This window comes from Microcaecilia unicolor, chromosome 11 (assembly GCF_901765095.1).
Source record: "Microcaecilia unicolor chromosome 11, aMicUni1.1, whole genome shotgun sequence".
Lineage (NCBI taxonomy): Eukaryota > Metazoa > Chordata > Amphibia > Gymnophiona > Siphonopidae > Microcaecilia > Microcaecilia unicolor.
The window spans coordinates 203,986,818-204,013,337 of record NC_044041.1 but is presented as its reverse complement, the minus strand read 5'-3'; the positions used below and the strand labels follow the sequence as shown (position 1 = coordinate 204,013,337).

At 44.1% G+C, this 26,520-nt stretch overlaps 2 protein-coding genes across 6 annotated transcripts; both read left to right on the top strand.

Moving 5' to 3' along the window:
- The first annotated feature begins 1,735 nt into the window (after positions 1–1,735).
- LOC115479876 (gap junction beta-5 protein-like) lies at positions 1,736–19,650 on the top strand. 4 transcript variants are annotated; one of them, XM_030218172.1, is made up of 3 exons: positions 1,736–2,169; positions 10,091–10,246; positions 17,233–19,650. In XM_030218172.1, exon 3 carries the CDS (start codon positions 17,258–17,260, stop codon positions 18,077–18,079), a length of 822 nt encoding a protein of 273 aa, XP_030074032.1. In that variant the 5' UTR covers positions 1,736–2,169; positions 10,091–10,246; positions 17,233–17,257; the 3' UTR covers positions 18,080–19,650. The 4 variants fall into 4 exon arrangements, with proteins under 4 accessions (XP_030074032.1, XP_030074031.1, XP_030074034.1 ...); XM_030218171.1 differs by having other exon boundaries at positions 9,985–10,246; XM_030218174.1 differs by lacking the exon at positions 10,091–10,246.
- Positions 19,651–19,680: 30 nt separating this feature from the next.
- LOC115479875 (gap junction beta-4 protein-like) lies at positions 19,681–25,591 on the top strand. Of its 2 annotated transcripts, none has more exons than XM_030218170.1 (2): positions 19,681–19,959; positions 23,674–25,591. In XM_030218170.1, exon 2 carries the CDS (start codon positions 23,699–23,701, stop codon positions 24,521–24,523), a length of 825 nt encoding a protein of 274 aa, XP_030074030.1. In that variant the 5' UTR covers positions 19,681–19,959; positions 23,674–23,698; the 3' UTR covers positions 24,524–25,591. The 2 variants fall into 2 exon arrangements, with proteins under 2 accessions (XP_030074030.1, XP_030074029.1); XM_030218169.1 differs by lacking the exon at positions 19,681–19,959 and adding an exon at positions 19,991–20,216.
- The last annotated feature ends 929 nt before the right edge of the window (positions 25,592–26,520 follow it).

Genomic DNA, 26,520 nt, shown 5'->3' with positions numbered 1-26,520 from the left:
AAGGGGGCACCTACATGTGGGTACAGTGGGTGTGGGGGGGTTGGGCGACTAAGCATTAAGCAGCACAATTGTAACAGGTGGGGGGGATGGGCCTGGGTCCACCTGCCTGAAGTCCACTGCACCCCCTAACAACTGCTCCAGGGACCTGCATACTGCTGCCAGGGAGGTGGGTATGACATTTGAGGGTGAAAATAAAAAGTTGTGAAACATCATTTTTTTTTGTGGTGGGAGGGGGTTAGTGACCACTGAGGGAGTCAGGGGAGGTCATCCCCGATTCCCTCTGATGGTAATCTGGTCATTTAGGGCACTTTTTGGGGCCCTATTCGTGAAAAAACAGGGTCCAGGAAAAGTGCCCTAAATTCTAGCTACAAACGCATACTTTTTTCCCATTATCAGCGAAAGGCGCCCATCTCTGTTCGGGTGATAACCATGCCCCAGTCCCGCCTTCACCACGCCTCCGACACGCCCCTGTCAACTTTGTATGCTTCCGCGATGGAGTGCAGTTGAAAACGTCCAAGTTCGGCTTTCGATTATACCGTGTTATTTGTTTTTGTGCGATAAACGTCCATCTCCCGATTTAGGTCGGAACTTGGGCATTTTTCTTGTTCGATTATAAGCAGGATTGTGGCATAACAGTATGTTACGTACAATATCAACACAACAAACTAAGACACATGGCAGTATTATAGGCACAGAAGGGCAGATTGGGTGGTCTGGAAGGTTCTTTCCCGCTGACATCTTATGTTTCTATTTCTTCCTCACCTCTGTTGGTCACACCATCGCCTTTCTAAGACTTACTTCCTGTTCTCCATCTCTCATGCTCCCACCAGCCCTCCATCTGGTCCTCTTTCCTCAGCCTCTCTCCTTCTACATGCTTATCCCCTTCTCAGCTCTGTGTCTTCCCCGTTCTCTCTCATCCCATCACCAGAACAGGAATTAAAGCTGAGGCAAACTAGGCACATGCCTAGGGCTCAGATGTTTAGGAGGGGCCTTCTCGGATGTATTAATTCAATGGCTCCCCAGAAAGATTTTTTTTCCCTGGTAATTTAGCTGCTGGAACCAGTCCCTATGACCCACAGAGATCTAACTTTTCCCACCCCTTCTGCGTAGTCTTCAATGCCTTACCTCCTTCTTCCTTCTCCGGTTTTCTTCTGCAATCAGAATTATGCAAATTTGTGCAAGGTTTAAAATATATCTGTATTATGATGAGGAGCCCCATGCATTTGGTTGCCTGAAGCCCACCAAAATGTGCGTCCTGCATTGTCCATCTACCCTTCCTACTTTCATATCCAGCCCCTTCCCTTCTGTCTATCTCTGGCTCCTTTAGCCCCTCCCAGAAACATCTGAACTAGGTACAGCTGGGACAAGAAAACAGACACCCGGATCTCTCTTCTCTAAGTCAGCTTGTGTCCACTGTAGAACAGAGGTCTGCTATGGATTACCCCTGGGCAATGTTTCCTCTAAGGAGTGGCCTGGTGTGTGCAAATGTTTTTGTATGTGTGAGCAACAAGTTTTAAAACCCAACAATTTCTGAGCACCAGTATTAGCAATGCATTTCTGTATTTAACGCACACACACAAAAAAAAAAAAACCACACACATTTTTGTGAGCAACCATGCAAAATCTGTGAGCAATGCTCCTAAAATGTATGAGCAATCACTCATGTGCTCCGCTTAGATGGAACATTGCCTGGATCTCTTGCTCCTCTCCTTGCTGGGTTTAGTGTTTATTATAACAGAGTCCCAGAAGAAGCCCTGATGCACAGCCCAGTAAAGCACTGCAGCTGGAATTAGACTAAAGTCATGAGAGATGGGGGGGGAAAAGGGCTAAAAATTCCCAAGCTGAGCCTGAGCCCAGAAGGAAACTGACAGGGCCAAAATAACATGCACCTCTAAATCAAGTAAGGTAGACTCTTGTCCAAACGGTAGCAATTAAGATGCGAAAGAGTTGCCAGATGTAAGCCTTCCACCTTAAAGCTGCTCGGGTCACACCCAGAAACTTGTTTGCCTGGGACAGGCTCCATACATGAATGTTGCAGAGATGGATGAGATCCTCAGGATGTCTTTTTATCTGGAAGAAAAGGCTTTCCTAATCCAGGAAATCACAATGGAAAACCTCCAGTAGCAAACTCGACCTGGTCTCCGCACAGTAAAGGCCACCTACAATCAGGTAAGAAGAGAACTGTCTAAATTACATGGTAGATAAGATAACTTTTTGGATCTCACACTCCTACCCAGAGCTGGGAGACAATTTCAAGAGCTGACACTTTCATTCCCCAACATAAGTAGAGAGGTGTGGTAGCCGTGTTAGTCCACTCTTAAAGGTTATCAATAGAAATCAAACAAAATAAAACATGGAAAAGAAAATAAGATGATACCTTTTTTTTATTGGACATAACTTAATACATCAAAATTCCTTAACTGACAGTGAAAGAAGAAATGAAACTCACAAGTCCGTTCTTTCTCTCTGCTACATGAGTTTAATCTCTCCTTTCCGGATGGTCAGTATTCTCTACATATCGATAGTTTGCAGGTCTCTTCAGCTTAAGCCAAAGCTCTCTTGTTTTCTTTTGGGGGGGGGGGGGAGATAGAGGAAGGTTACATGTCTCACTTCTTTGCTTTAGTTTTCTTGTTAATCTGTTTTGGAGTAAATACGATACCTTTGGCTTTGAAAAGGAAAACTCATCTCCTATCTACCTACATTCAGCTCAGAAATCCACAGTTTGACTGATATCTTAAAAAAATAAATGGTATTACTTCTGTTTGAACGGACTCTGCTCTTTGCTGGAGCTTCTTTTGACTTATTGTCCAGCCTCCATCTTAGCAAACTACCACTATACTTACACTGCACTGGGTGGGGATAGGAATGTCCACCCTGTAGGGATTCAGCCTGCTCTCCCTCAAGCTGTTCCAACTTCAGCTGGCTGAAGAATGGTTCTAGGTCACCTGTAGCTCATTTCTGCACCAAGTCAGTATGTCCATCCCAATGCACCAATTGGCATCAAACCTGGCGCCTAGAAGAACCATGATAATTACTTTCTAACTCCTCTTACTCTCTTACCTATCTCTATGTTTCATCTTTGCTTATACCCTTCACTGTCAATTAAAATGTTCTATTACGTATCGTGTTGACATTGTAAGTAGTAACTATGCCATACTTTGTATTGATATTTGAATATTTTTACTGCTATAATTGCCTATTGCTCATGTTTGATCTATTCTTACTGTACACCGCCTTGAGTGAATTCCTTCAAAAAGGCGGTAAATAAATCCTAACAAATAAATAAGGGATTCGCCCTATTAAAAATAGTGTTAATCTGATAAACGTGATAACATTACAAAGTCCTAGAAATTTCTAGATTTTCATTTCTTTCTTTTTCCGATCATCCTCTGGAACTTTCCCCTCCACTCGCATGCCCAGTACCCACCTTCCAATGTAATTTTCAGCTCTCTTGTGTAGGGATGTCAATATTTACTAATGTCTCGAATGCCAGCTTGCCAATCCCTTCACCTTCAAGGGGGTCAGTGTTCAATGAGGCAAGACACATACTGCCAAATGTATGTTCAGTCCGGCAAAGAAAGCCCACGTTTCAGGGTCCTAAGCCTCGGAGGATCCAGTGATGCCTCTAATTCTTTCTTGCATCTACTCAATGATCTCAACCACCCTGTTCTCCAGCTTCATCTCACCCCAGTCATCAAGGGTAGCATCTTCTTCCATCACACTCATTGCATGTTCATTTTTTCACACTCAACGTGCCATATACTACTACTGTTCTCACTATTGCAGTTATATAGGCAGTGGCCACAGGGTGGGCCACAGACCTGAGCATGTGTGGGAGAGCCGACATTAGTGGCTGAAGCACGCAAGTGCTTGCTGCTCATTCAGCACAGGAGCTGTTTTGTGATGGCGAGGCTTGGCATCCCCACCAGCCATGAACGCAGAGGGGACCTGAGCACCCCCCCACCCCCCGTGGCCATACCACTGCAGTAGTCATCCACCCTTTCCTCTTTCCCTGGTATATCTAGCAAGGGCTTGGTTTGTATTTTTCACAGCTTTTCAGTACCTGAACTTCTCAGCTGTCCATAATTTCATTTATTTACATTTCTTGTTTACCTCTATGAGTTATACATTCAAATCACCTTCTATTCTACCTTCTAACTTCTATCCTGCCTTCTCAATACAGACAGATTAATCAAATTAGATTACAGCAAGGTAATCCACCAATAATAAAATCATGTGAGAAATTCAAATAATATGACCCCAGGCTTTAAATTAAAGGAAGAGGTGACAAAGGGAAGAGAATGACTTCCGCGTTTGTAGAATGTTTGACTTAAATTGTTTAATTTTTGTTCTCCACTTTGGTTGATTGTAAAAATAAAAAATGGCAGAATATAAATTTCCCATATTAAAATAAATCTGATCAGTTTCTTGACTGGGTTACCAGAGAACTAGATCAGGGAAATGTGCTGGATCTGATCTGTTTGGATTTCAGCAAAGTCTGTCCCTAACCTGCAGAAGAAGCTTTTGACCTCAGAAGTCTAGTCAAAAAATGTATTGTTAGTCCAATCTTATATTGTTTTTTGTTTTACTTTTGTTTATTAAGGGGGGAGGTTATCAATGGGCTGCTGTAAGTTTACCTCTAACTTGTATTATTTTAGCAAAGGCCCCATTTTCTGCAATAAGACCTAAGTCCCTGTTTACTAAGGTGTGCTAGCATTTCTTGCATGCACGACAATTAGCGATCAATACTGGGACCAGTGTTATTTGACATATTTATAAATGATCTGGAAATCGGAATGACAAGTAAGATAATTAAATTTGCAGATGAACCAAAAGGCAGATGAAATTCAATGTGGACAAATGCAAAGTGATTGCCAAAAACAGCGAAGTTGACACACAAAAATAAACAAATCAAAAAAACATATAATAATAATAAAATAATAATAATGATAAACAAAAATAAAAAATAAAAAACCTCAATACCAAAAAATGAAAAATAAAAAATAACAAAAGATGAGAAAAGTAAAAAACAAAACAAGACGACACCAAAAAAATTTTTTTTTTTAACTCAAAATTTTATTGAAAGGTGATATGACTCGACACAGCTGTGTTTCGGCCCAACTGGCCTGCGTCAGGAGTCTTTACACCATATGTATTTTCTCTTGTCATTTGCAATTTTATATGAAGAAAGTTCTATCAAGCGGAACCTAGTGCAAAAAGACTGGATGAACAGAGCGTGAGACGCTTTATTTCGCTTCTTCAGTCGATATAGACAGCGGGTTATGTTTTATGTTGGCAAACTTACATAGCAACCTTTGAATGACTGTTCATGCAATCTTGTTCTAGAGGTTCTGCCTCTTCATAAGGTTTATCATTATTATTTTTTTATTACTATATATTTTTTTGATTTGTTTATTTTTGTGTGTCATCTTCGCTGTTTTTGGCAATTGTTATATTTTTGCGAGGACTAGTTTCTTTTTGTTGGACAAATGCAAAGTGATGCGCATTGGGAAGAATAATCTGAATCATAGTTACCTGATGCTAGTGTCCACCTTGGGGGGGGTCAGCACCTAAGAAAAAGATCCAGGTGTCGTTGTAGACAATATACTGAAATCTTCTGCCCAGTGTGCAGCGGCAGCCAAAGAAGCAAACATGATACTAGGAATTGTTAGGAAAGGGATGGTGAATAGGACTGAGAATACTATAATACCTCTGTATCGCTCCATGGTGCAACCTCACCTTGGGTATTGCATTTAGTTCCAGTCACCATATCTCCAAAAAGATATAGCGGAATTGGAAAAGGTTCAAAGTAGAGTGACCAAAATGATAGAGGGGAAGGGACTCTTCTCATGCGGGGAAAGGCTGGAGATGTTAGGGCTCTTCAGCTTGGAGAGAAGATGTCTGAGAGTAGGTTTGATTGAGGTCTACAAAATCCTGAGTGGTGTAGAACAAGTGGAAGTGAATATTTTACTCTTTCGGAAAGTACAAAGACTAGGGGACACTCAATGAAGTTGCACGGAAATACTTTTAGAACAAATTGGAGTAAATAATTTTTCACTCAAAGAATAGTTAAGCTCTGGTGTGGTGACTGCGGTTGGTGTGTCTGGGTTTAGAAAAAAGTTTGGCAAGTTCCTGGAGGAAAAGTCCATAGTCTGTTATTGAGATGGACACGGAGGAAGCCACTGCTTGCCCTGAGATTGGTAGCATGGATCTTGCTATTATTTGGGTTTCTGCCAGGTACTTCTGACCTGGATTGGCCACTGTTGGAAGCAGGATACTGGGCTAGATGGACCTTTGGTCTTTCCCAGTATGGCAATACTTATGTACTTGGGATTCTGAATGGAATCTTGCTACTCTTTAGGGTTCTACATGGAATGTTGCTACACTTTGAAATTCTGCATGGAATCTTGTTATTCTTTAGAATTCTAGAATCTTGCTACTCTTTGGGGTTCTACATGGAATGTTGCTATTCTTTGTTTTTCTGCCAGGTACTTGTGACCTGGATTGGCCACTATTGGAAGCAGGATACTGGGCTAGATGGTCCATTGGTCTGACCCAGTATAGCTATTCTTGTGTTCTTATGTGTTATTTTACCACTAACGTGCTATTTTATAACAGGTCCCATTTTATGCAATGAGACGTAGGGGCCCTTTTACTAAGATGCACTGAAAAATGGCCTGTGCTGGTGTAGGCACGTGTATTGGACATGCGCAGGACAATTTTTTCAGCGCGCCTGCAAAATAAGGCCCTTTTTTGCCAAAAATGTACACGCGGCAAAATAAAAATCAGCACACATCCATTTTGGGCCTGAGACCTTACCGCTTACCCATTGACTTAGCGGTAAGGTCTTACGCGTTAACCGGTTGGTAATCATCAGCACGTGTATCCTGCCGATTACCGCCATGTTAGCACCATGCAGTAGAAAGTAGAAATTCTTTTCTGCCACGCATTTTGGACGCACATCAAAATTAGAATTTCCACCCGGGGCACACAGTAGCCGGGTGGTAATTCTAATTTGACGCACATTGTACGCACATAGGCACCTATGCACCTTAGTAAAAGGGCCCCCTAGTGGGTGGAGTGGAGGCGTGGCCTAGTGGTTAGAGCACCAGGTCTTGACATCCAGAGGTGGCCAGTTCAAATCCCACTGCTGCTCCTTGTGATCTTGGGCAAGTCACGTAACCCTCCATTGCCTCAGGTACAAACTTAGATTGTGAGCCCTCCTGGGACAGAGAAATATCCAGAGTACCTGAATGTGACTAACCTTGAGCTACTAGTGAAAAAGGTGTGAGCAAAAGCTAAATAAATAAAATATTGGAGATTCTACATGGAATGTTAATGTTGCTATTCTAGAAGCCTGCCCCTTGCAGATCAGCAATGCAGCGCTTAGGCTTCTGTTTCTGTGAGTCTGACATCCTGCACATATGGTCAGAACGTCAGACTCACAGAAACAGAAGCCTGTGCGGCCGCATTGGTGATCTGCAGGGGCAGGCTTCACACAGAATGTTGCTAGTGGAGGAGTAGCCTAGTGGTTAGTGCAGTGGACTTTGATCCTGGGGAACTGGGTTCAATTCCAGTTCAATTCCCACTGCAGCTCCTTGTGACTCTGGGCAAGTCACTTAACCCTCCATTGCCCCTGGTCAAAATAAGTACCTGAATATATGTAAACCACTTTGAATGTAGTTGCAAAAAACCTCAGAAAGGCAGTATATCAAGTCCCATTTCCCCTTTCCCTATTTGAGATTCTAGAGGAGTGGTCTAGTGGTTAGAGCACTGGTCTTGTAATCCAGAGGTGGTCGGTTCAAATCCCCCTGCTGCTCCTTGTGATCTTGGGTAAGTCACCTAACCCTCCATTGCCTCAGGTACAAACTTAGATTGTGAGCCCTCCTGGGACAGAGAAATATCCAGAGTACCTGAATGTAACTCACCTTGAGCTACTACTGAAAAAGGTGTGATCTAAATAAATAAATAATAATAACTGGAGTTAACAGTAAAATAACACGTCTTAAGAGTCATTCATGTTTATAACTCCCCCCCCCCCCCCGCCCAAGTTGATTAACACAGCAACCACAGTATTTTACTAAAGCTTAGTACACGCTAACAGACATTAGCATGTGCTTAAGTACCACATGACCATACATATAAAATAGGATGTTACAGTATTTAGCGTTTGCCTGCATTAGCAAAACCTTCAAAACTGTTCCTCATAGACTGATAAATAAACTGAACAATCAGGGATTGAGTCCCAAGGTGGTGAACTGGGTTAGAAAATTGGCCGACAGCAATAAACGTAATTCACTTGAAGAGAGAAAGGTGAGCAGTGGAGTGCCTCAGGGATCAGTCCTGCGGCAGATTCCGTTCGATATCTTTGTAAGCAATAAGAGAAGGAAAAGTTTGCCTTTTTGCCAGTGACACAAAGGCTTTGCAATATAGAACAGACAACGTAAGAAATGATCTATTCTATTTTATTCTTGGGCATTTATAAACCACTAAATCCCTAAGCAAGTCCAAAGCACAACATTAATTACAATACAAAATAAATAACATAATCTACTACTACTAATTAACATTTCTAGAGCGCTACTAGGGTTACGCAGCGCTGTACAATTTAACATGGAAGGACAGTCCCTGCTCAAGGAGCTTACAATCTAAAAGACAGGTGTACAATCTAAAAGACAGGTGTAAATCTAGAGACAAGTGTACAATCTAAAAGACAAGTGTAGAGTCGATCTGATAGGGCTTACTATATTTCTCGAAAGGTTAGGTGCCAAAAGCAGCATTGAAGAGGTGAGTTTTAAGCAGAGATTTGAAGATGGGTAGGGAGGGGGCTTGGCGTAGGGGTTGAGGAAGATTCTCAAACAAGTGTCAACTTCACTTATACACCAAACATCTCTGGAACAAATGAGTTTTTCCAAGTTTACGAAACTACAAATACAATGTCTGCTACTTTGTTCCAAACCAAAACAGCTTGAAAAAGAAAGGAGCCCTCTAAACGTTTCTTAAGATGCATGCCTTGTATAAAAACTGCCCACCTGTTCAATAGTTGGTGGTTAAGCTTTTTTTTAATGTGAAGACATGCAAATTAATACATTTGGCTTTTCAGGATTATCACAAAGAGTGGAGGAGTGGCCTAGTGGTTAGGGCGGTGGACTTTGGTCCTGAGGAACTGAGTTTGAGTCCCCACTTCAGGCACAGGCAGCTCCTTGTGACTCTGGGCAAGTCACTTAACCCTCCATTGCTCCATGTAAGCCGCATTGAGCCTGTCAAGAGTGGGAAAGTGCAGGGTACAAATGTAACAAAAATAAAATAGATACTATTGGAGATTCTACATGGAATGTTGCTATTCCACTAGCAACATTCCATGGAGAAGGCTGCGCAGGCTTCTGTTTCTGTGAGTCTGACGTCCTGCACGTATGTGCAGGACGTCAGACTCACAGAAGCAGAAGCCTGCGCGGCCACATTGGTGATCTGCAAGGGCCGACTTCTACATGGAATGTTGCTAGTGGAATAGCAACATTCCATGTAGAATCTCAAATAGTAGCAACAGTGGAGGAGTGGCCTAGTGGTTAGGGAGTGGACTTTGGTCCTGAGGAACTGAGTTTGATTCCCACTTCAGGCACAGGCAGCTCCTTGTGACTCTGGGCAAGTCACTTAACCCTCCATTGCCCCATGTAAGTTGCATTGAGCCTGCCATGAGTGGGAAAGCGCAGGGTACAAATATAACAAAAAAAAATATGAGATAAATGCTCATATATTGAAGATCTATTGTTTGCAAATCTGTCTCATTAATATTCAGTGTGGTTATCCTGGAAACCCAGCTGGCTAGGTGTGCCTTCAAGCAGGAGTGTCCTAAGCCAGCATAGCGCCTTGTGCATCACACCCCCTGGTGGTCCCACCCTGCCCCCCTGGTGGTTCCAGCCACTGCAGGGAGAGACAAAAGACAGGGAGCAATTTTTCCACTCACATCTCTCTTGTGTCCTGCAGATAGGAGAAGGCTTGAGAAGCACTGACCTATGAGGACATGAAACGAAGCTGCAGGGAGGTAGATTCAGAAGCAACATCAAGACATGTTTTTTTTTTTCATGGAAAGGATGACGAATGCCCTCCCACAGAAGATGGCTATAAAAACGAAGATGGAATTTTAAAAAAGTGTAGATTGAAGTTCCCTAACTGGCAACGGGACAGAAACCAAGCTTCAGCTCCAAATAGGTCTGGAATGACTTTTGCACTTCTTAAGAAGGCACAGGTAAGTAAATCGCACGGAGTAGCAGTTACTGGGCAGCCTGAAGGACCGTTTTGGTCTTTACCTGCTGTCATCTACTATTTTACTCTAGACAGAGTAAAATAGTATTGTAAACCGCTGTATACTGTACAATGTCAGTCTTAGTAGTAAAGCAAATTCTAATAAACTATAAAGAGAGATTTCAGGCTTTGAAAGGGGCTGAATTAGTATAATTGCCCATTTTACTGGCAGGTCTAAGGGATTTGCTGCAGCATAGCTGTAAGAAAAGTGATGGAAAATATGGAATGATACCAAAAACTAAATGGAAAAATAAACATTTTCAAGCCATTTGGAGAGTTCCTGGGGAATCAATGGTTGACACTGGAAAGATGCCGCCCACTCAAAAAAGCTCTTGAAATGCCACAATAATGAAATGTGCCCATATCCCCCCTTTATCAGACTATATTATATACTGAGCCATTCTTGAGGTCTGTCCCCTGAATTTACACTACCTTCTGAAGATGCTGCAGTGCTGTTTCATTGTAACCAGCTACTATGGTATAGGAAATTTGCTCCAACTCTGTTTCACCCTCCTGGAGTCATCATTCCATGACACAACACAGTGATGAGCTGGAAGGGGGTCTCTGGAGCCACTTGTTATATTTTATGACAAGAAAGAGGATCAGAAAGTGGAACAGGGATAGTGGGACTTCTTTGATATGGGACTGGTAGAAGCCACAGCAGAGCAGAACATAAGTTTACCTGATACTGAGTCGGTGATACACTAAGACATCATTTCAGGAAATCAGAAAGATTGTCCTCTCTGCCGAACACTTCTTGCACTCATCGAGAACTCGAGAACTAAGAAACTTCTATTGAGTCCTAATTCCCACAACTTCCTAACTCTGTACAAACGAGTGTTCTAAGCTGCGCCAAAATGTTAGATCCATGCTACAAGTACCCGTACAACGGTATGTAAACTGCCCCGACAAATTAATAAAAATGATAATGATAAAACGGTAAACGATAAATGATTGACTGCTCCGTTATTTAGCACAGTCCTCAGGGTTAGACCAGGGGCCTAGCCAAACAACAGATTTTGGGTGGGCCTAGGCAAGAAGTAGGTGGGCACCAATTGTTCCCCCCCCCCACCCCAACCACCACCCAAAAAATATCTCAGCTGGTGAGAAAACGCTTCTTTCCATCTTGGCAGTCTGCAGCAGGCATGCACTGAAAACTGAGCACGGGCAGGTGCCGTTATCGTGGAGAGTAGCGCTTTCGTTACCATCAGGGGGAAATCTTGAGCTGGCCGAGCTTGGGATTCCCACCAGCTACCGCTAAATGTGTGCTACTGTTGGGCGGGCCTGAGCCCTAAGTGGGTGGGCCCCGGCCCACCCAGGCCCACCTGTGGCTACGCCACTGAGTTAGACGCCAAAGAAGTGATGGATGAAGGGCAGATCAGCAGACATCTGGGTTAGAAGCCCATGAGGGCAAGAGGAGATCACAGACTATAGCCAACCAGTGCTTCTTAACCCTAATCACTAAGGGGTCTTTTACTAAATCCATCACAGGACACCCTGAAGCATCCTGTGTTAGTTTTCCCATTGCTATTTCTTTTTCTTTAGTATTTTTCGAGGGAGCGTGTCAGGAGCAGAGAATGGGTATGGATGTGTTAACCGGCTAGCGTGCTGACATTATGGCCATGCTAACTGGTTATCACATCAATAATATGGGAGCCCTGAGCACTTCCTAAATAGTGCTCCGGCCATCCATTTTTTTTAATGGCCGCACACTGATGCTAACATTAGCACATGGGCCATGAATGAAGCAAATAGAAAAAAGTCCTTTTGACAGCTGCACTAGACAGGCTTAGCATGTGGGAAAGACTGAGTCCATTTACTAGAGCAGCTTAGTAAAAGAGACCCTAAATGATCTATACCAGTATTTCCCAATCGGTCCTAGAGTACCCCCTTGCCTGTCAGGTTTTCAGGATATCCACAATGAATCTATCACCAAAATGTACTCTTCCTTATCATGTATGTATGCACCTTAATGCAATACCGAATGTAATTCTGTTACCGGAAATGGCAATCGCCACTTCGGCAAATGTAAGCCACATTGAGCCTGCAAATTGGTGGGAAAATGTGGGATACAAATGCTACAAATAAATAAATATGCATGAGATCGATTTGCATACACTGTCTCCATTGTATGCAAATCTCTGCCTGGCAAGGGAGTTCTCCAGAACCCCTGGTCTACGTGGAGGGGCATAATCGAACGCAAACGCCCATGTGTAAGAACGTCCATCTTCGAGAACGGGTCCGTAAAGGGGTTGGCCGAATCGTTTTTTCGAAAAGGATGGACATTTATCTTTAGTTTCGAACATACGATTTGTGCCAGGCAAATGCATTGGACGTGGGCGTTTTTGAGATGTGGGCATTTGTTTGAGCTGGGCATTTTCGTTTTTCAGCGATAATCGAAACCGAAGCATCCCAGCTCAAAAATGACCAAATCCAAGGCTTTGGGTCATGGGAGGGGCCAGGATTCATAGTGCACTGGTCCCCCTCACATGCCAGGACACCAACCGGGCACCCTAGGGGGCACTTTTAAAAAATAGGACAAAACATTAAATTACCTCCCAGGTGCATAGCTCCTTTACCTTGGGTGCTGAGACCCCCCAAATCCCCCCCAAAACCCACTCCCCACAACTCAACACCATTACCATAGCACTTCATGGTGAAGGGGGGCACCTACATGTGGGTACAGTGGGTTTTGGGGGAGTTAGAGGGCTCCCATTTACCACCACAAGTGGTACAGGTAGGGGGGGATGGGCCTGGGTCCGCCTGCCTGAAGTGCACTGCATTACCCTCTAAAACTGCTCCAGGGACAGGACTTGTTGCTGCTATATAACCTTGGCACAGCAGTTCACATCGTAAGACTAATCTCGCTGAAAACGTCCTTTATTGGAATAACCGCGTTTACTCACAGTTAACTGCAGATCAGAGGTTGTGCCCCACTGGCAACGAGTCTCCCTGGTACTAAGATTAGCAGTAGCTCAGAGCTGGCAGAATGGTGTACAATGCCCTCTTTCAGCAACATTCAAGGTAAGAACTAAGTTCTGTAACATGGCTAACACACGAAAGGGATCTAAAACTGGCTTACAAAAATGGCCACTACCGGAAACAAAACAGGGCACACTCTGACCCAGTAGGCAGGGGGAAAAGCACCATGGGAGAAGAGCCTACCAACTACCAACATCGTGAGACTGTATCACAAGCTAGTGAAATCACGGAGCCCAATACCCTACACCCACCACAATGCAATGCTGATGTGACCCTGTACTGCACCCGAGAGCCACATCTGACCCAGGGAAAGGCTATGAGAGGATCGAACACATTCTGCTGTCATAGAGGTGGGTACGGAATTTGAGGGTTGCATAGAGGCTGGGAAATAAGGTTTTTGCAAGTGGGATTTTTTGGTGGGAGTGGGTTAGTGACCACTGGGGGAGTCAGGGGAGGTGATTCCCGATTCCCTCCGGTGGTCATTTGGTCATTTAGGGCACTTTTTTGAGACCTGTTTGTGAGAAAAAAGGGTCCAAAAAAAAGTGTCCTAAATTTCTCGCTAAAAACGCCTTTCTTTTTTCCATTATCGGCCGAGCGTGCCCATCTCTGCTCGGCCGATAACCACACCCCAGTCCCGCCTTCACCAAGCCTCTGACATGCCCCCGTCAACTTTATTCATTCCCGCGATGGAGTGCATTTGAAGACGACCAAAATCGGCTTTCAATTATACCGATTTGGCCGCCCATGGGAAACGGGGAAGTCCATCTCCCGAACATGGGCATTTTTCTCCTTTCAAAAATAAGCAGGATGGTAACCAGTTTATGATCACCAGGGACATTACAGAAAAGCTTGATGCAAGAAAATGAGAAATTGCGGTAACGGAGATAAACAGCCACACAGCATGGATTATAGAGGTGTCAGTTCAAAGTGATTATTCTGTGAATCAGGTGGAGAGAGAGAAGATCCTTAAACACCAAGAAATGTAGAGAGAGACCAGGAAAATATGGCAGACAAAAGACCAAAATGTTTCCCATCATTCTGGATGCCACAGGTTTAATTAAAAAGAATTTCCAAGCACACTTGAATTGGTTGCCTAGACACCTTACATCTCAGGAAATTCTCTTTGGCACAATGCAAGTTTTATGGTGAGTAGTAGCAGTAAATTTGAAAGGAAGAAGGTTCATTTCTGTCATGGCATGTGCAAAACAAACCCATTTGCAGAAAAGTACCAGTTCTTGTAGGTGCCACCAGTCTGATTAAAAAACAAAATTGCAAGAGCACCTTGATATGTTGCCTGCAAATTATTACACCCCTAGAAAGAAGCTCTCTTTGAAAACACGGGCCTTAAGAAGGCTGAAAAGTGAGGTTCATTCCTTCGGTGCACTTAGCCCATTTTGAAGTACTAACGTTATGAATCACGTCCGTCACACAATGTGTTCAATTTGGCAAATGTTTCCTCCCATCATATGACAGGTTTCTACTGGTTAATCCACATAGCTGAGTTTTCCACCAGCAGCAGACGCAGGATCAGTTCAAGTTTCCATATGATAACTACTAATTCATAAATCATTTTCATTTAAAAAATAGTTTCATCCTGTTAGTCTGTCACTGAAATGCTTTGATGTTTCACTTATATATACTGTCATCTACCAACATTTGCTTATTTCCGATCTGAGGAAGAAGGGCAACCTTCGAAAGCTAATCAAGAAATGTATTAAGTTATGTCCAATAAAAAAAGGTATCATCTTATTTTCTTTTCCATGTTTTATTTTGTTTTAATTCTATTGATTAATTTAAAAACAGGATGTCGTCAAATTAAAATTCCTTCTTCCACCAATAAATATGTTTTCCTCGATCCTGTCGTTAAATCGCGACAGGATTGTGAAAAATTACAAGAAGACCTTACGAGACTGGGAGACTGGGCGGCTAAATGGCAGATGATGTTTAATGTGAGCAAGTGCAAGGTGATGCATGTGGGAAAAAAGAACCCGAATTATAGCTACGTCATGCAAGGTTCCACGTTAGGAGTTACGGACCAAGAAAGGGATCTGGGTGTCGTCGTCGATAACACACTGAAACCTTCTGCTCAGTGTGCTGCTGCGGCTAAGAAAGCGAATAGAATGTTGGGTATTATTAGGAAAGGTATGGAAAACAGGTGTGAGGATGTTATAATGCCGTTGTATCGCTCCATGGTGCGACCGCACCTTGAGTACTGTGTTCAATTCTGGTCGCCGCATCTCAAGAAAGATATAGTAGAATTGGAAAAGGTGCAGCGAAGGGCGACTAAAATGATAGCGGGGATGGGACGACTTCCCTATGAAGAAAGACTAAGGAGGCTAGGGCTATACAGCTTGGAGAAGAGATGGCTGAGGGGAGACATGATAGAGGTATATAAAATAATGAGTGGAGTGGAACAGGTGGATGTGAAGCGTCTGTTCACGCTTTCCAAAAATACTAGGACTAGGGGGCATGCGATTAAACTACAGTGTAGTAAATTTAAAACAAATCGGAGAAAAGTTTTCTTCACCTAAAGTGTAATCAAACTCTGGAATTCGTTGCCGGAGAAAGTGGTGAAGGAGGTTAGCTTAGCAGAGTTTAAAAAGGGGTTGGACGGATTCCTAAAGGACAAGTCCATAAACCGCTACTAAACGGACTTGGAAAAATCCAAATTCCAGGAATAACATATATAGAATGTTTGTACGTTTGGGAAGCTTGCCAGGTGCCCTTGGCCTGGATTGGCCGCTGTCGTGGACAGAATGCTGGGCTCGATGGACCCTTGGTCTTTTCCCAGTATGGCATTACTTATGTACTTATGTACTTATGTACTTCTCAATTTGAATTGTTTCTAGAAGACGAATCTGTTCTTCAAGCTGGTAAAGTTTAATAATTTTTAGTTTGGGGGTTGTATAAATGGTGGTAGTAATGTAGTTTAACGTTTGTCCATTCAGTCAGATGTGGACTAAATATTAAGACTGTTTTCCTTTTCCTTAATGTTAATGTAACCCTATGGGTTAAATTTTAAAAGATTACGTGGCTCCTTCTAGATCTGGTGTAGAGGCAGTGAGCAGTGCAGTGAAGCTGAGTAGTCTGTGGGCATGCACTGAGTATTCCACATGCTGATGGAAGTCTCAGGAGAGTGACAAACAGCTCAGGCTGGCTGTTGGGAGGGAGCTGGATTGATGAGAGCATGTTACTAGGAAAAGACTGGAAGAAAGTTCTTTCAGGTGATGATCTCCAGCATCAAAAGTCAAGAGAGCCAGAGAGAAAACAAAGAGAACAGCTAAGTGACTGAAACTATTTAAAAAAAGTGAACAATAAATGAGAGATAACTAAAAGGAAAAAAAAAGAGTAGGGAAAAACTTACCTGTTGAGATCCTTGAAGGTCTCCGGAAATCTGAAAGATAGGAGAAAAGAAACGTTAAAGAATCTAGTGTTTTGTAAAATTGAATGTGCTTAAATGGTTTATGTAGCTAATATTTATATCCATCTGAAAATGCTCTCAGTGTTTCTAGAGACTAAATTGATTTGTGTTGCAAATCTGTAATTGAAATACAAATGTTAAATTTGCAAGTTGGTAAAATTTCATTAGCATTTAGATATAATTCAAATAATAAAAAAATATTTTCTTTTTATCATTAAGTAGAGGAGTGTGGTAGCCGTGTTAGTCCACTCTTAAGGTTATCAATAGAAATCAAACAAAATAAAAATATTTTCTTTCCATGTTTTATTTTGTTTGATTTCTATTGATAACCTTTTTATCGTTAAACTCCCTGGTTGGCGTTGAATCATTTTGGAGAAACACTGTGACATATTTGGTACCATCATTGTTATACCTTGCTCCATCACCAGGGGGTTTACATTCATTTTAATTATTTTCTTGATTTTGTTTATTGTATATACATTGCAAATCAATTAAAAAAAATGTCCCTCTTCCTTCTCTGTTTTTAGGTATAGTTGACGAGACAAAGCTACCATGAACTGGGCTGTGTATGAAGCTCTTCTGACTGGTGTGAACAAATATTCCACTGCATTTGGCCGTCTCTGGCTCTCGGTGGTCTTCATTTTCCGTATCCTGGTCTACTTACTGACTGTTGGGAAAGTTTGGGGGGATGAACAGCGGGACTTTGACTGTGACACCCGTCAGCCCGGTTGCACCAATGTCTGCTATGACCATTACTTCCCGGTTTCTCATGCCAGACTTTGGGCTCTGCAACTTATCCTGGTCACCTGCCCCTCTCTCCTGGTCATCATGCATGTGGCTTACCGGGAAGAGCGAGAACGAAAGCGCAGAGAAAAACTGGGGGAGAACTGCAGCAGACTTTACCTAGACGCTGAGAAAAAGCGAGGTGGCCTTTGGTGGACCTACTTGCTCAGCCTCCTCGTCAAGGCAGCTGTAGATATTGTGTTCCTCTATATCTTCCATAGACTGTATGAAAATTATACTCTTCCCAGGCTGGTGAAATGCAGCATTACCCCGTGTCCCAATGTTGTGCACTGTTTCATTTCCAAGCCTACCGAGAAAAACCTCTTCACCATTTTCATGCTGAGCACCTCAGCGCTGTGTATCCTGCTGAACTTTGTTGAAGTGATCTATTTGGTGGGGAAGAAGTGCCGAGAATGTGCAACAACCCACAGAACCAAGAGGGTGGCGCTACGCAGCATTCAGACAACATCTGGATCAGAGTCTTGTCATAAAGAGGCTTCAGACTTCTCAAGATCAGGCAGAACCGTGTTCAACAGTAACAATTGTAGTCCACCTGTTATTACAATTACTGACTGTAGAGGACAAAACTGAAACTTTGCCTTTGAACAGAAAATGGATCTGGGACTAGTTTTACTGAGAGCTGGCAAAACTGTCACTGAATGGTCAAGATGCCTTCCTGGAGACTGATATACAGTTCCTCACTTGCCCTCTGAAGCTATAGATTACAGCTGACCACCTGGAGGAAAAGGGCTCAGAGCCATCGTATGCAAACATGCATCAGGAGAAGAAATGCTATGCACAGACTGATGGGCAACAAAACGCCATGTGGCCAGCGTGAGACAAGACTGAGGGCCAAGATTCTGGGTGATGAAGTTTGTCCAGTCCAAGCACACTATCCTGCCAAACCTGCTAAAGACATTTCAGACCTGCAGTACCAGCCTTCCGGCGTGGGGCAGAAATATGATAAAAAGTTAGAGCTGCCATCAGAAATATAAAGCACCCGAATGGTTGAATTTTTACCTTAATCTCTCTTCTACTTGTTAAATTGATTTGTTGGCTGGATACAGAATGCAGAGAGGCGATAGGATCCTTACAAGGCAGAGCTATCAGGCTACCTGCATTTGGGGTCCTGACCTGTGTGGGCAACTTCGTGGGACATCATTATCCTGGGCCATTAGGGGCTCACATGTTTCCGCTGCTATGTGAAATGGGATCATGGCAGCAGAAAGATTTGTGAATACTGGCTTAAGAGATTTGTTTGTGTGTGAGTCTATACAGACCCTGCCTGGGCTGGGAACATTTTCAGCCAACCCAAATTCTTGCTAAATGCTGAGGAACGTGTTAAGGGGGCTGCCATAGAAGGGCACAGCAGTGGGGTGGGGGTGGGGGGCTGGCAGGATACATCCCCACATGAATAGCATAAGGGAAGATCTCTGTGTACTTTAATTCTAATGGAATTAGGAGCCTCCGCTTCCCACTTCCAAAGTGTGTGTCTGTTTTGGGGGCCCCACAGTTCAAGAAGGACAGTGGAAATGAACAGGGGGAGGGGGAATGAGCAGAGATCTGGATAATCTAACATATGAACGAACTGGTTTTAATCAACCCGGGAAGGGGCACAACACTGAGGAATGATGTGAAAGTGGTCTGCAGAAATTTAAAGAGCTTTTACAGCAGAAAAGTGATCAGTCCTTCTTCACCTCCCACGGGGTTTAAAACCACAGCAGATGAGATTAAAATGAGTAATTAGGATTAGGAGAGACCTAATCTGTCCCGGGCAATTTAAGTCTGGGGGCTGCTGTCCAGAGTGTCTGATGATTTTCCTCCAGATTTCGGAAGGCTGCAGGCTGGCTCTAAAGCTGAAACAGAGCAGCAGAAACGCCCACCGTTCAGAAAGGAGCAGAGTAATCACCATCTCTCAGCTCCTCTCTTGCAGAAATGGCAAAAAGAAATCAATTAAGACGAGTAGGGATTCAGGGTGGCTCCCGGTATTACTGTTCTAAAGAAAAAGAGGGGAAAAAGTTCCTTGGAGAGAAGCTGAAATAAAGGTTGTAATAAGTAATTGAGGATAAAACAGACGTGCACAACCTGTGATCTGATTTTATGCATAAAATCCAGAAAAGGAAATTTTAAAAATGTGTGAATTGTAAATGACTCCCCCCCCCCCCACCCCCCCCAAAGGCGCAGCTCCAGATAACAAAGCCCTGCTTGTAAAGTTAACCAGGAAAGGTTGCAGGAGGGCCTCGGCAGGGGGTACTGCGTCCCTCGGCAACCAGCTACCCGGCCTGCCAGTTCCCCCTCCCCCTCCAAAACAAAACCCTCTCTGTGTATAGCATTATATTATATCATGTACATATCTCATACAGCCATTTTGTAATAAAACTGTCCTTTCAAGATCAGGATCTGTGGTGGTTTTATTTGAACTCTTGTCAAAAGAAAAGCCTTTTCTCCAGGAAAGGAAACCTAATATTTCGGTCAGTTTTCACAAACAGAGAGCCTGGATTTTCCATTCCCAGCTCACTGCAACAGGGTTTGTTTGTTTGTTTGTTTGTTTTTTTCCTTTTCTTTTCTTGAAACACAGTTTAAGTTTTGCAGGTAGGGCCAGGCACACCTTGCTTTGGGCTATAGGTGTTACCACGGCACAGAGAGGGAGGGAACACATCTGCAGGTGACTTGAATCTGAGGACAGACTCCAGGAAGCCCAGTGAGGAGGGGGAACCCAGAAGCCCAGGTAAGAAGGACCAGGAGGGGGGTGTGTGGCCACCATTAGATTCTGGAAAGGCTGTGCCCAGGCTCTGCCACCTGCGTGTGGCATAGACAGAAGAAAGCAACACAAAGCAGACGCACAAAAGCCAAGGAGGTGGAAAAGTCCCCCTCTCAAGGAACTGGACGTACCAATAAAATCTATTTTAACGGCATAAGGAGTTTACCAAACCCTGGCCAGGCCGAGATTATGTTTAAAGCTTTTTTGAACTGTTTTATTTGACTTTGTCTAGCTCTTGCACGCTTTTTCCGTGTCAGTTTATAGCCGTACATCCAGTTCCCTGGGAGTTGTTCGTTCTCCGGCAACTCCACCGCTCTTGTGGTTTCCCAGTTGCATCCCAGTCTGCCCACCCAGCTCAGATCCAGCCTCGGTGCCAGTCTGCTTCCCACTCAGAAAGGGAAAAAAATGTGTCCGGGCATCTTTCCCAACCTCACTAACCAAGACAGGGCTCCGGCCATACATTTGTCTCCGAGCAAAAATTCCGAAAGCCACAGAAAGGGCCAGGTTTTTACTTTCATGTGCGCAAGAGCCCGGGTAGGAACAATTTACACGGAAATTCCTTCCACTTGACGCCTGCAAAGGATTTTCCAGGGGCAGAAAAGTATCAGGGAAACGAGCTAAAAAAAAAAAAAACCCCAAGACTTACTTTTTCACTTTCGGACCTTTGTAACACGTGGAAATTAATAGATGTCACTTCATTATTTCTCTGTTATCTGTGGCAATCCTGTCAGGAGCTCATTAGCTATTTTACATGCTGCTTTCCAAATTTAACCTTAGTTAGAATCGAATTACATTATCCTAAATTACATCCAAAAATGCGTATGTGAAAAGTATTTTAAGTACTGCAGCCTACGATAAGGTTACTTCTTTCTTCTACATACAAATTCCAACCTTATTCAGATTATTTAAAAAAAAGCCCCGTTTCTGATGCAAATGAAACGGGGGCTAGCAAGGTTTTCTTCTGTGTGCATGTGGGAGCGTGTGGTTGCCAGGTGGAAAAATTTTTTCCCACCCAAACGAACCCAAATCCAGCCCAAAACCCGCCCAAAGTCAAACCCTGCCCCTGACACCCCCACCCCCGCGTCATCACCCCCGCCATCATCGGCCCCGCCCAGAACATCACTAACCCTGCCCAAAATGTCACTAACCCCGCCCCCGCGGCCGAAAAAACCGCTTTAAAAACCGCCCAAAAGACCCAAAAGAAGCCCAAAAAACCGCAACCCGCCGCGGGCAAAAATTTCCTGCGGCGGGTCGCGGAAAACCACCCAATTGGGTGGTAAAACCGCCCACCTGGCAACACTGGTCCCTGCCCTCTGCCCTCTCTCCCTTCCCCTGTGCTCTCTGTCCCCTCCCCCCCTCAGAGTGGAGTCCTTCAGTGTTAAGTTTCCTGCTGTGCTGTGTTTGTGTTACAGAGATAGTGAGGGCTTCTGCCCTCTCTCCCCTCCCCCCTCTGAGTCCTTCACTGTTACAGAGAGAGCGATTTGATTTCGTGCTTTGCTGTGTTTTCCTTCACTGTTTGTGTTACAGAGAGAGCGAGGGCGGGGCAGACATTCATGGGAAACCGGATATCTCCCTCCCTTCACACTTCGGGCTGGAGGCTTCATTTAGAATATTGGTGGTGCCTTTTACAGTGGGGGAAATAAGTATTTGATCCCTTGCTGATTTTGTAAGTTTGCCCACTGACAAAGACATGAGCAGCCCATAATTGAAGGGTAGGTTATTGGTAACAGTGAGAGATAGCACATCACAAATTAAATCCGGAAAATCACATTGTGGAAAGTATATGAATTTATTTGCATTCTGCAGAGGGAAATAAGTATTTGATCCCCCACCAACCAGTAAGAGATCTGGCCCCTACAGACCAGGTAGATGCTCCAAATCAACTCGTTACCTGCATGACAGACAGCTGTCGGCAATGGTCACCTGTATGAAAGACACCTGTCCACAGACTCAGTGAATCAGTCAGACTCTAACCTCTACAAAATGGCCAAGAGCAAGGAGCTGTCTAAGGATGTCAGGGACAAGATCATACACCTGCACAAGGCTGGAATGGGCTACAAAACCATCAGTAAGACGCTGGGCGAGAAGGAGACAACTGTTGGTGCCATAGTAAGAAAATGGAAGAAGTACAAAATGACTGTCAATCGACAAAGATCTGGGGCTCCACGCAAAATCTCACCTCGTGGGGTATCCTTGATCATGAGGAAGGTTAGAAATCAGCCTACAACTACAAGGGGGGAACTTGTCAATGATCTCAAGGCAGCTGGGACCACTGTCACCACGAAAACCATTGGTAACACATTACGACATAACGGATTGCAATCCTGCAGTGCCCGCAAGGTCCCCCTGCTCCGGAAGGCACATGTGACGGCCCGTCTGAAGTTTGCCAGTGAACACCTGGATGATGCCGAGAGTGATTGGGAGAAGGTGCTGTGGTCAGATGAGACAAAAATTGAGCTCTTTGGCATGAACTCAACTCGCCGTGTTTGGAGGAAGAGAAATGCTGCCTATGACCCAAAGAACACCGTCCCCACTGTCAAGCATGGAGGTGGAAATGTTATGTTTTGGGGGTGTTTCTCTGCTAAGGGCACAGGACTACTTCACCGCATCAATGGGAGAATGGATGGGGCCATGTACCGTACAATTCTGAGTGACAACCTCCTTCCCTCCGCCAGGGCCTTAAAAATGGGTCGTGGCTGGGTCTTCCAGCACGACAATGACCCAAAACATACAGCCAAGGCAACAAAGGAGTGGCTCAGGAAGAAGCACATTAGGGTCATGGAGTGGCCTAGCCAGTCACCAGACCTTAATCCCATTGAAAACTTATGGAGGGAGCTGAAGCTGCGAGTTGCCAAGCGACAGCCCAGAACTCTTAATGATTTAGAGATGATCTGCAAAGAGGAGTGGACCAAAATTCCTCCTGACATGTGTGCAAACCTCATCATCAACTACAGAAGACGTCTGACCGCTGTGCTTGCCAACAAGGGTTTTGCCACCAAGTATTAGGTCTTGTTTGCCAGAGGGATTAAATACTTATTTCCCTCTGCAGAATGCAAATAAATTCATATACTTTCCACAATGTGATTTTCCGGATTTAATTTGTGATGTGCTATCTCTCACTGTTACCAATAACCTACCCTTCAATTATGGGCTGCTCATGTCTTTGTCAGTGGGCAAACTTACAAAATCAGCAAGGGATCAAATACTTATTTCCCCCACTGTATATATAGGGATGTTCAGCACATTTCATAGCAGTGTATAAACCTGATCGTGCCACTTGTAGAAAGAAATAGAGAAAAAACACTTTCAGTCCGAGGTGGGTTGGAGTTGTGACCTACCAGGACAGGCTGTGACTTTTGGGAGAGGTAGTCAGGGCTGAGGAAATAGACTAACCCTAACCATGACTTTAATGTTCCTCTGCCAGGGCGACTTCAAGGACAAGGGACACCATGAACTGGGGACTCTTCCAAGGGCTTGTGAGTGGGGTCAACAAGTTCTCAACAGCATTTGGTCGTTTATGGCTGTCCATAGTCTTCATCTTCCGCTTGCTGGTTTATGTGGTGGCAGCTGAGCGGGTCTGGGGGGATGAGCAAGGAGAATTTGACTGTAACACCAGGCAGCCAGGCTGCACCAATGTCTGTTATGACTTCTTCTTCCCAGTGTCCCATATCAGACTTTGGGCTTTGCAGCTCATCCTTGTCACCTGCCCCTCTCTCCTGGTTATCATGCATGTGGCCTACCGGGAAGACAGAGAGAGGAAGCTCAAGGAAAAGCTAGGAGAAAATTACAGTCAACTCTACCCGGACACCAGCAAGAAGAGAGGAGGCCTCTGGTGGACCTACCTGCTCAGCCTGGTCTTCAAGACCGCGGTGGACGTTGTCTTCTTGTACATTTTTCACAACCTCTACAAAAACTATTCCCTTCCCAGTGTGGTGAAATGCAGCATCAATCCTTGCCCTAACATTGTTGACTGTTTTATCTCCCGCCCAACCGAGAAGACCATCTTTACCATCTTCATGGTTGTGACCGCGGCCATCTGTGTTCTCCTGAACGTATGTGAAATGGTCTACCTGATTGGCAAGAGGTGTAGGGAATGTATATTGAAAAGGACGAAAGAGCGATACCGCCGTATCCCAACCATGCCTTTTACCTACAGCCATCCCTTCAACCCCAGCCACCAGGACTTCTATGCTTTGAATAACCAGGTGAATGCCCGGCTGGAGTTATATCCCCCCCTCCCCCCTGAAATTAAAGTGAAGCCAGAAGACAGGTAGCTTTGAGCCTTGCAAACTGTGACTTGAAGGCCATGGACTGATCTTAATGAACCTACATTTCAAGTTTGCTTTATAGCTCACCAACAGCACAGGACACTACGGGGGTTGCTGTCATTTCAGTGTTAATTTGTTTTGAAAAGAAACAGAAAGAAAATCCAGCATAATGTTTGTTTGTTTTTATGCTTTAACAGGGCCTGATGTACTAAAGTGTGATATTTTTCCACACAAGATGGCAACAGGCAAAACGATACACAAAAATGCCCAAGTTACAGAATTTGCATGTTTTATCATGAATTGTCTCCCTCTTCTCTGTAGTCAACATATGCCTGTAAGAAACTATGCATGCATTTAATTAAATTCATAAGTAATGAGCTGCTGCAATACAAATCTTTTTAGGGATAATGGACCTCAGTGCCGTGGAACTTTCTTTTGCTGGCTGCCCATTGCTAATTTTCACACAAAGGTTTACGACAGCATTAATTTATATCAGTATAAAATTCCTGTAAAGAGGCTGCTGACCCCTGAGAAGTCCCATGAGTTCAAAGAAAGTTTCATTGACAGGAGAAGGCGGGAGCGTGCTTAGCCCATTATCTGGCCTGAAGCCAGTAAGCAGAGCTTGCCACCACCATACAAAGAAATATATTTTGAGTGTATCAAGATGGCGGCTGCACATGGGGGAGCAATTAGACCTCCTTGGGTGTAGACAGCTTCTGCCTCATCGTCTCCTTTCAATCAAACCTCCTTGCATGAGTTAGTACATCAGGCCCTCTGAGGAGATACATCATTTTAGCACGTGCTAAAACTGAAAGAAAAAAACACTCAGAAAATGACAGAAATTTGCTGTGCCACCTTTGCACCTTTGGACATCACTAAAGCTGTACCATGCCTCGCCACGCCACTGCCTTGATAGAGGCTCAGAGTTATAGTTACACTACACGGTTACATCACACCACTATGATAATGAAAATTTGAATGCACTTCTTGCATCTCTCTTACAAAAGCAGTTTATATAAGTTCCTTTTCAATAGTTTCTTAAGGAAGGGAGGTCGAGGCCTGGGGGAAAGAGGGGAGGAGTGACAGGGGAATAGGAAGATCTGGCAGCCCTGTAGAGCACCACACAGACTGCTCAGAAGACTAGGTGTGGGGAAAGAGACTCTAGAAAAAAATGGCCCCCTTTTATCAAAAATAGGACAAGCTGGGAACACCTTAAAGCCTAACCAAAATTAGGCCTCAATAAACTGGGGAGTCTACAAAGAACGGTGGCGTAGTCTAGTGGTTAGAACAGCAGGCTGGGATCTGTAAGGTTCAAATCCCACCGACACTCCTTGTGGTCTTGGGCAAGTCACTCAACCCTTCATGCCTCTGGTACAAAGTTAGACTGCAAGCCCTCCAGGGACAGGGAAATTGTCACCTGTGTGTAAATTGCCCTGCCCTGGAGGAGTGGCCTAGTGGTTAAAGCACCGGTCTTGCAATCCAGAGGTGGCCAGTTGAAATCCCACTGTTGCTCCTTGTGATCTTGAGCCTGCCATGAGTGGGAACGCGCAGGGTACAAATGTAACAAAAATAAAATAGATACTATTGGAGATTCTACATGGAATGTTGCTAGTGGAATAGCAACATTCCATGTAGAATCTCAAATAGTAGCAACAGTGGAGGAGTGGCCTAGAGGTTAGGGTATTGGACTTTGGTCCTGGGGAACTGAGGAACTGAGTTCGATTCCCACTTCAGGCACAGGCAGCTCCTTGTGACTCTGGGCAAGTCACTTAACCCTCCATTGCCCCATGTAAGCCGCATTGAGCCTGCCATGAGTGGGCAAGCGCGGGGTACAAATGTAACAAAAATAAAATAGATACTCTTTGAGATTCTACATGGAATGTTGCTACTCTGAGATTCTACATGGAATGTTGCTACTATTGGAGATTCTACATGGAATGTTGCTAGCAACATTCCATGTAGAAGGCTGCGCAGGCTTCTGTTTCTGTGAGTCTGACGTCCTG

Bases quoted from the DNA above. Each gene is read 5' to 3' on its own strand.
- LOC115479876 (XM_030218174.1), top strand. From the start codon at position 17,258: ATGAACTGGGCTGTGTATGAAGCTCTTCTGACTGGTGTGAACAAATAT.
- LOC115479875 (XM_030218170.1), top strand. From the start codon at position 23,699: ATGAACTGGGGACTCTTCCAAGGGCTTGTGAGTGGGGTCAACAAGTTC.